The sequence below is a fragment of the Zalophus californianus genome, chromosome X (genome assembly GCF_009762305.2).
Source record: "Zalophus californianus isolate mZalCal1 chromosome X, mZalCal1.pri.v2, whole genome shotgun sequence".
In the NCBI taxonomy this organism is placed as follows: Eukaryota; Metazoa; Chordata; class Mammalia; order Carnivora; family Otariidae; genus Zalophus; species Zalophus californianus.
The window spans coordinates 56,004,515-56,014,544 of NC_045612.1; the positions used below are offsets into that span (position 1 = coordinate 56,004,515).

The window sequence follows — 10,030 nt, forward strand, 5'->3', positions numbered from 1 at the left end:
CACAGGCTTGCCTTAAGCCACAAGATTTATTACAGTGGAAAATGTGGTTATTGGATGCTGCCTATATGAAAGCCCGGGCGAATCGGGCTAACCCAGCCATGCATCATATTTCTTTTGAAATGCTCACTGGCTCTGGCCCCTTTTTTGATGTTCGAGAGCAGTTGGTTAACACCCGGCCTGCAGCCACAGCTCAGGTATCTGAAATTGCCCTCGCAGCTTGGGGAAAGTTAACCCCTTCAGGGGAAGTGGGGCAAAGTTATATAAAAATCGTGCAAGGCCCTACAGAAGCATATACTGATTTTATTTCTCGGCTCGGAATGGCTATTGACAGCTAAGTCGATAATAAACCTGCTAAAGAGCACTTGCTAAGACAGCTTGCTTTTGAAAATACTAATGAGGACTGCCAAGCGGCCATCCGGCCACATAGAGAAACAGGAAACATTCCTGAATATCTTCGTCTATGTAGAAATATTGGCACTCTTACACATCAAGCTTGGATAGCTTCCCTTCAGCTCATGGCCCTACAAAAACAACAGGATATAAAATGTTATAACTGTGGAAAAATAGGACATGTCAAGAAAGAATGCCGTAAAACCCCCAACCTAGATCCAATTCTCCTTTTAATACCACCCCTAGCCTCTGCCCTCATTGTGGCAAAGGCAAACATTGGGCCAAGGAATGCAAATCCAAATTTGACAGGCAAGGTAACCCACTTCCATTAAGGTACGGAAACAGGATGTGGGGCCACCCCGGGCCCCGAACAACAACGGGGGATTCAATATGTCGCCTCTCCAGCACTTTACAGTAAGTCTTCATCCTGGTCTTGGGCCTCAAAAACTACCCACAGGTTATTACAGACCTTTACCAAGAGGAACTGTGGGTCTTGTGCTAGGAAGATCTAGCCTAAATCTCAAGGGAATCCAGGTGATGACTGGAGTAGTAGATTCTAACTATGAGGGAGAATAATGGTGGTCGCACAGACTCGGGTTCCTTGGACTTTTAAGGGAAGAGATAGAATTGCTCAGTTATTATTATTGCCCTATGTACAAATTGGTCAGTCCCAACAGATCAGATGAGGAGGATTTGGTAGTACTGATCCTCTCATGGTTAAATGGGCTTCATTATTGACTCAGACTGATCGTCCTTCTATGACTCTTAAAGTTAGAGGAAGGACTTTCTCAGGTCTAGTAGACACTGGGGCTGATATTTCAGTAATAGCCTCCCAGCATTGGTCTAATACCCGGCCCATGCAAGCAACCTCTAGTTCGGCAGAAGGAATAGGTTTTGTGATGGCAGAAGAAATTCGACAAAGTAGTGTGCTACTTAAATGTGAGGGACCAGACGGATTAGAAGGAGTTATCCAGCCTTTCATCTTAAATACCCCCTTTTATCTTTGGGGAAGGGATCTCTTGCAACAATGGGGAGCCAAGTTAATCATCCCCCACGTCAACCAGCTAATCAAATCATGACAAAAATGGGCTATAAACCAGGATAGGGCTTAGACAGACAACATCAAGAAATCACGGAGCCTATCATTGCCCAAGGACAAACTCATAGGGCTGGACTGGGTTACCCGTTTTTCTAGGGGCCACTGAGGAAAAGAGGCCTGCCCCTATTAAAATAACATGTAAAACTTCCTCCCCGGTTTGGACTCCTCAATGGCCCCTTCTGATAGAAAAATTGCAGGCCTTAGAACAAACTGTTTAAGAGCAATTGCAGGCAGGACATACAGAGCCTTCGCAATCTCCTTGGAACTCTCCTGTTTTTGTTATCAGAAAGAAATCAGGTAAGTGGAGGCCCTTAATAGACCTTCAGAATGTTAATCCCGTCATGGATCTTCTGGGTGCCTTGCAGCTTGGGTTACCCACTCCTACAGCCATTCCCAAACAATGGCCATTGATAATAATAGATCTTAAGGATTGTTTTTATACCATAGCCATTCACCCTGAGGATAAGGAGAAATTTGCCTTTTCTATTCCCAGCACTAACAATAAGGAACCAATGAGACGATATCAATGGACAGTTTTGCCACAAGGCATGACTAATTCTCCTACCATGTGTCAGTATTATGTTGGCCAGGTCCTCAGACCTGTAAGAGATCACTATCCTCAATCCTATATCATTCATTATATTGATGATATTTTGCTAGCGTCACAAACTGAAACTGAATTACAAGATGTGTATCAGGCCACTTCCCAACATTTGACTTCCGCGGGTCTCTTAATAGCCCCAGAGAAAGTCCAGACAACTACTCTGGCTTCTTATCTAGGCACTGTGGTAGATAGAACCACAGTGAAACCTCAAACAATGCAAATTCATAGGGATACCCTCCTTACGCTTAACGATTTTCAGAAACTCCTAGGAGACGTTAATTGGATTCACCCTCTCCTAGGGATTCCAACTTATAAATTACAAAATTTATTTAACACTTTACGAGGTGATTCTGCTTTAGATAGTCCTCGCACTATCCTCAGAGGCAGAGGCCGAACTGCAGTTTGTTGAGGAGCGATTCAAAACTGCCTTTGCTTACAGGTAGGATGATTCTCTTCCCCCTGCTGCTTCTTATTTTCCCTACCCCTCATTCTCTGACTGGTGTGATAGCACAAAAAGACAAACCTCTCAAATGGGTGACTTTACATACAAAAACTTCTCGAACTGTTACTCCATATCTATCTCTTGTCACTTCACTCATTCTCCAAGGACAAAAGCATGCTATTCAAATTCTTGGTTTTGACCCAGTGCTCATTGTTTTACCTATCTCTTCCACATCCTTTAAGGAAGTCTTTCCCTTCTCTACTGATCTGCAAATATCTCCTGCTGATTATACTGGGCGCATAGGTTGCACTATCCATCAGGTAAACTATGGGACTTCCTAAAGTGCACTGCCTGGGTTATAAATCACGTAGTTCGTAATGCCCCAATCCCCTCAGTTCCTACATACTTTATTGATGGCTCTTCCTCCGGGCACGCCAGAGTCTGGGGCCCTGCTATTCAGGGCTCCATAAAAACCCCTTACACTTCTGCTCAACAGGTCAAACTTGCAGTTTTATTGTTCTTATTGCAGAATGTTCATTATCCTATAAATATCGTATCTGATTCTGCTTACGTAGTTGGCATTGTTGCGCCTTTGGAAACAGCTCTTATTTCTACAATGCATTCTATCATTAATTCTTTGCTTCAGGAATTACAATTAGAAATTCAGTCTCAAACTCACCCTTTTTTCATTACTCATATCCACTCTCATTCTAACCTCCCTGGACCTCTTACACAGGGAAATCAGTCTGCTGATTTATTGGCTACACCTATTTTTGAAACTCCACAAGAAGAACATGCCCATCTTCATACCAACGCCAGTGGCCTTCATTCACACTATAAAATACCCTTACGTTTTGCCAGGCAAATAGTCTCTTCCTGTCCTATCTGTTGACCTCTACGTTTAACTGAGCATCCGGTGGGCATCAATCCCAGAGGCAGAGCTCCTGACTGTATTTGGCACATGGACATTACTCATTTTCCCACTTTTGGACTCCTCTCATATATTCATGTCACAATAGACACCTTTTCAGGATTTCTTCATGCTACTCCTTTGGTGGCAGAAGAGGCTAGGCATGGTAATTTCTCATTTGCTTGAATGTTTTGCTATTATGGGGTTACTTACTTGTATCAAGACAGACAATGGCCCAGCATATACTAGCAATAAAGTACAAGAATTCCTTGCAGAATGGCAAATACAGCATATCACAGGTATTCCTTATAATCCTCAAGGACAAGCTGTAGTAGAAAGGGCACATGCTACCATTAAAAAACAACTCTATAAAACTATGTCCAAAAAGAAAGGGGGAATCTCTCCCCGAGACGTCATGGCACAAACTTTATTTATTTTAAATTTTTTAAGTTTACCCCAAGGAGAACCATATACTAAAGCTGACAAACATTTCTCGCCAGCCTCAATCTCAACTCAGGACGCACCTGTGTGGATAAAAAATGAGGAAAATAATTGATTGCCCAGGAAATAAATTATCCGAGGCCCTGGTTATGCTTGTGTCATTCCAGATGGATCCAGTTGAGCAATTTGGATACCTCTTTGGAAAGTCCGGCCCAAGACTGGAGATAAAGATAACAGAAGAGGTCTTTCAGACACTGTAGGGATTGACTACCCAACCCCCTGTCTGAGAGATGGCAACACTCTCCTTGAAGAGACCTCAAAAACAAAAATTGCCCCTGACAACACCCCCAACTTGGGGGCAACTGAAGACCCTCACTCAGAGGGCCAAGCGAGTCCTAGAGATGACCAGATCTACCAAAACCCCTGAACATTTGTTCCTGGCTATGTTAGCGGTGGTGACATGTGCCTCTGTGGTAGGTGAAAAACACACCTACTGGGCATATGTACCCCATCCTCCCTTGTTGCATTTAGTTGAATGGACAGAATATGGACCTACTGTTTTTACAAATGACTCTACTCATCTCCCAGCACCTTGGTCCTCTGTACCCCCATCTAAACCAGAAGAAGAAGGGACTCTTATGAATATCTCTTTGGGATTTGAAACATTACCCTTATGCTTGGGACAGAAAAAAATATGTCTCCCCCTTCACTGACAAACTTGGGCCCATATCCTTCCCCCGACCAAATCATACAGAACCTTGATGGGAATAATGACTGCTTTATCATTTAATTTTAGCGAGGTCAACACAACTAACACACTGGGAAAATCTGATGATCCTGTCTGTACTACAATCTCCTATAAACATTATGTTTTTGAGCCTATATACTGGTCCCACTGGAGGGGACCCCATGGAAAAATCTTTATGTTAAATAATAGAATGGTGGTAGATTGGGGCCCACATGGGAAGTTTTTAAATAACTGTTCTGAGGATGTGAATAGCACCATATGTGATTACATTACTAATATTAGGTGGACTCACACTGACCACGGTACTTATACCCATCATCATACTAAAGGGTTAATGGCATGGCATGAAGGAGGACTGGCACCTCCTCAGCCTCATTTGGTAACCAATAAAGACCATGTGGGGCTGGAACAGTGGGATCTTTGGAAGCTCCCAGCTGCACTGGCATCCTTATAGTTTTATGCAGGAAATTTCTCAGGGACATCTCAGTCTTGGAGTGATTATTGGTTTACTTACAATTCTTCGATATCCATACAAGCCTGTGTTCATTTACCTTATCTCATTACAATAGGAGAAATAGAAGTTAACTATACTATGAGGAGCATTGATTGTCCCAACTGCCGGTTGTATACTTGTCTTAATCATACCACCCCTTTTAACAGCAGTATGGATTCCATCCTTCTTCTCCAGGCCTGTATGGGGGTCTGGATCCCGGTAAATCTCACAAGAAGTTGGGAAGAAAACCCTGTTGAAGGTCTCTTGTCAAAAATGTTGAGTGAGTTACTTACCCGCGGGCGACGTTTCATAGCTACAATAGTACTTGTCATTCTGGGGCTGACTGGTATTACCACAACAGCAACAATAGCTGGGGTGACCCTGCAAACGTCCTTGCAGACTCACGACTTTGTCAAAACCTGGCAAGAAAAATCACGCAACTTCTGGCTCACGCAGACCAAACTGGATAAAGAATTACAATCGAAGGTTAGTGAATTGGAACAAGGTATAAAATGGATAAGGAATCAACTTATTGACTTACAACAGCAGGTTTTTCTTAAGTGTGATTGGAATTCCAGTCCGATCTGGACTGGATAGGGACACGGTAGGGATCGTGACTCCCTATCCCTTTAATGCTTCCAAACACACTTGGGAACAAATTAAATATCACTTACAAGACATCCATGGTAATTTATCCCTAGACATTCAGACTCTACAACAAGAGATGTTTGAGACCTTTAAAAATGCCCTCCCAAAAACTCAATATGGGCAACTAGCCTCCGATATCACTCAAGCTCTGGAAGGTCTGGATCCCCGGGGATGGTGGCAGAGTATCATCCATAGTCTTAGTAGCTCAATTTTTGCAATTTTAATATGTTGCCTTATATTTCTCATAGGATACAGTACTCTCAAAAAACGAGTGAATGCCCAAAACCTCCATCACAGAGTGCTTACGGCAGCAGCTGTTTTGGAAAAAGAAAGGGGGAGCTGTAGGAAACAGAACACCACAATGACCACTGGTGCATATTCGTTCAGACTCCAAGATCTCTGTTAAAAATAACCCAAAAGGATCAGAGTGAAATGCCCTTGGGATGTGTGTGGTCAGTAAAAAGTACACAGCAGAGGATGTTTTGTAGATAGGAAGCCAGCTGTAAACAGCACACCCTGCATTCCCTTCTTTGTTCTCTTATCCTGTGTTAAGGTCCAAGTACAATGGTGTTTACCATTAATTGATCACAGCCAGTTACAGGTTTCTCTACTCCTCTCCACTCCCACTGCTTCACTTAACTAACCCTGTGTACGGAAGAATGTGCCTTACTAAGCCCCTGCTGTAAATCATTATAGACCTATGTCATTGTAGAAGGTATATTAGACTATGGAAAATAAACCTTGGGACCTCGGGCTGTTAGCTCAGGGTCCCCTGTGCCTCGCTATACTGTCGTCTCTTTTTCTCAGTTCCTTTGCCGCCCCAGGTCCCCGACTCTCAGAGGTCGACACCCCATCATAAATCACAGTGATAGTAGACCTTCAGTTGGCCTAAGCCCTTAGGCAAACAGGGACACAACTATCAGGCAGGACATTCCAAGGGCCTGGAGATAACCTCCCAACAGCCAAGGGCAAAGGCCAGACTATTTTTCATTCTTCACCTTCACAAATTCTGAGTAAAATCAACATATAAAAGATAAAATTATATTTGTAAAGATATTAACTTAAAAAAGAGAATTTTCACTCAGGCACCCCAAAGAGGAGTTTTACTGAGTCTTCATTGTGTTAGCTTTACCCACCAAATATAGATAAACTAAGGGTATATGTATCAACAGAATAGGGATTGTAAATTTTCTGGGGAGAGGGGCTCTTTCTCTTTTGTTCATTGCTGTACCAATAATGGTGAGCATAGAGCCTGGTAAAATGGTGGGGATTCAAGAAATACCTGTTGACAAAAAGAATGAACAAGTGAATGCATGAATGAATGGCCAGTATGGGAATTTATTTATATATTTATTTTTATTTTTTAAGATTATTTATTTATTTATTAGAGAGAAAGAGAGCACACAGAGGGAAAAGTAGACTCCCCATTGATCAGAAAACCTGACTTAGGGCTTGATCCCAGGACCCCGAGATCATGACCTGAGCCAAAGGCAGTTGTTTAACTGACTGAGCCACCCAGGTGCACCACCAGTATGGGAATTTAATAAATTAAATCACAGAAGTGGAATTTAGAAGTGTTTACCTAGTATTGTCCCAAGGAGATAATATCCTGACTAGCCCAAGCTATTTCTACAGTAGAGACATGCATCAGGTTAGCATAGCTTGATAATGCTGGCTGTTAAATTCTGAGTGAACAACTTTTGTCTGTAATATTGTTTCTTATTTGTTCTGGCTGAGGGAAGAAATGTACTGACCTCCTCATGTGAAGTATATCCTGTTTAACAGTTACATATCTGTCAACAAAGGAATTGATGTTGTGGTTTATTGCTATTTACTGATTCATTCACAAAAGATTCATTGAGCATCTAGACACTGTGTTGGGTCCTGGGTATATAGTAGTATCTTATTTTCAAATCCCTCTATTATTCTCATTAACTGAATCTTTACGACTCTTTTCAGGATACTTGAACATAATCTTTCCTCCACCTTCTTTGGAGATGACTGTTACTGTCCTTAATTTATAAAATAAATTATTAACTTAAATCCTCAGGTTTTGTCCTTCACATCTACAAACTTATATGCATATTAGCCATACTTTCTCTTTACTTTGTAACTGTAGGGGAGGGAAAATAAATTTCCTTTTACCTTGTAGGTTCTTCGCTGAGATACCCCCTGTAATAAAAGGGAGATTAACTGGAGAAAAACAAATTTAATTTAATTTCATATATAAAGAGGCCCCAAAGATATGAGACCTAAAGAAGTGACCAAAAAAGGCAGCTTTTATACCTTTTTGACAAGGAAACAATACATTTGTGAAGAATTGACAAGACAAACAAATTTGAGCTTGGGATAGTAAATTAGAGAGGAAGTAACAAGATTTGTTTTAATAGTCTTCCAAATTCCCTATCTCTGGTGATAAGGATGTCTCCTTTCCTCCCGGTATAGAGAGGGTACCTTACCTTTCACATGGGAAATTTATTATCTAGTGCTTTCTGGAAAACAAAGGATGATCAGAGTGTCCTTCTTTCATTGGTTGTTTCTTACGTAACTTTAACTTAAAATAATCAGTATGACAGAGTAGAACACTTTGGGGCAGCCTGCCCCGAATCCCATCATAACTGTTTAAGCTATCATTTATTGACTATTCATGTTCTAGGCACTGTCTTAAATGCTTTTGCCTGAGAACAACTCTGGTGAGGAATAGGAAAGGGAAAATAATTTTCCTTCAACTCTTCTGAGTTTTTGGCTGAGAACCTTTGTGATAAGAGCTTTATGAGACAAAAACAAACAAGTTTATTAACATGTATACCTCATGTATACATGGGAGATACTCAGGAGAACTGAGCAAAAACTGCCTGGGGTGGCCCTTTCCATCACCTTAAATACCATCTTTAGCTGAAGAAAAAAGAAAGATGGTGGTGGGAGTGGGAAAGCTAGTTATGGGAATCTATGAGGAAAATCACTGTAAACAAGGGTAAGGTTTGTTATGCAGATTTATGTCATTTCCTTCTTTACTGAAAAGATTTTGTTTTGATTTAGAGTCATCCTACTCTTCCAGGTTCAGGGAGAAACAAATGGACATTTCCTTTATATATGTATTTTTTTTTTTTTTTACAAAGCGTTAGTCTCTCTTTTCAGAATTTCTCCAGTGTCTGCTGTTTCTTATAATCAGCTCAAAATACTCCTTATGCCAAAGAGGCATATTTTGGGGTGGCATATTCTGCTACCCTTCAGAGACATTACTATCATTCCCATTTAACAAAGAAAATTAAACACACAAAGTTTAAGTATTTTGCACAAATTCATAGAACTAATTATAGTCAGAATAAAGATTCAAACTCAAGAAGCATAGCTCTAAAACTCAAACACTTAGCTACTACATTATAGGTGCTTTATTGCTTTTCTGATCTGTAATAAAAAGACTTTCTCCTTAGTATGGATTCCACATTGGGGCCTTTCCTTATTTTCACTTCCTTCCATTCTTGCACATGTACCCTAACATCTGTCATTACTGAACTACTTAGAGTTCCTGAATGCCAATGTTTTATGCTACAGTGTATAGAATGGCCCCTGTGATACTGTGATTTATAAGAGATATATATTTGATCTTCATCTCCATTTCTGTCACAGAGCTTCTAAAACACTTGGAATTAACTGTAATGAGAGCAATAAAGATGTCTTTTATTATGTTAATGAGGTGATTTTTGAAAGCGCCGAAGGATGGGGGCTGGGTGCCAAGGAAACCAACCATGTGATTAGAGGGTTGGAAATTTCATCCCTACCCCAGACTTCTGGAGAGGGGAGAGAGGTGTGTGATTAAGTTCAGTCACCAGCAACCAATGATTTAATCAGGCCTCCATAAAAAGCCAAAAGGATAGGGTTCAGAGAACTTTCTGTTTGGTGAACACATGAAGACTTAGGGAGAGTGATGCACTTGGAGAGGGCATGGAAGCGCTGTGCCCTATTCCCATACCTCACCCTATGCATCTTTTTCATCTGGATGTTCCTGAATTATATCCTTTTATATTAAACTGGTAATCTAGCAAGTGTAATGTTTCTCTGACCTCTGTGAACTGCTCTTGCAAACTAATTGAACCTCAGGAAGGGACTGTTGGAGCCTCTAATCTATAGTTTGTCAGTCAAAAGCCCAGGTGGCAGCTGAATTTAAGATTGGATGAAGTGGTTGGGGTACAGTCTTGTGGGACTGAACCCTTAACCTGTGAAACTTCATGCTGTCCATGTAGATGGTATTAGA

General features: G+C 41.2%; 1 protein-coding gene across 1 annotated transcript; it reads left to right on the top strand.

Moving 5' to 3' along the window:
• Positions 1-4,379: 4,379 nt before the first annotated feature.
• Positions 4,380-7,131, top strand: LOC113930321 (endogenous retrovirus group K member 18 Env polyprotein-like). The gene is made up of 2 exons (XM_027607549.2): positions 4,380-5,613; positions 6,024-7,131. Exons 1-2 carry the CDS (start codon positions 5,227-5,229, stop codon positions 6,048-6,050), a joined length of 414 nt encoding a protein of 137 aa, XP_027463350.2. The 5' UTR covers positions 4,380-5,226; the 3' UTR covers positions 6,051-7,131.
• Positions 7,132-10,030: the final 2,899 nt, after the last annotated feature.

Excerpts from the sequence above, each read along its gene's own strand:
- LOC113930321 (XM_027607549.2), top strand. The coding sequence starts at position 5,227 with ATGAGGAGCATTGATTGTCCCAACTGCCGGTTGTATACTTGTCTTAAT. Across the intron at positions 5,614-6,023 it reads ATAAAGAATTACAATCGAAG|GATACAGTACTCTCAAAAAA; the intron begins GTTAGTGAATTG and ends TATTTCTCATAG.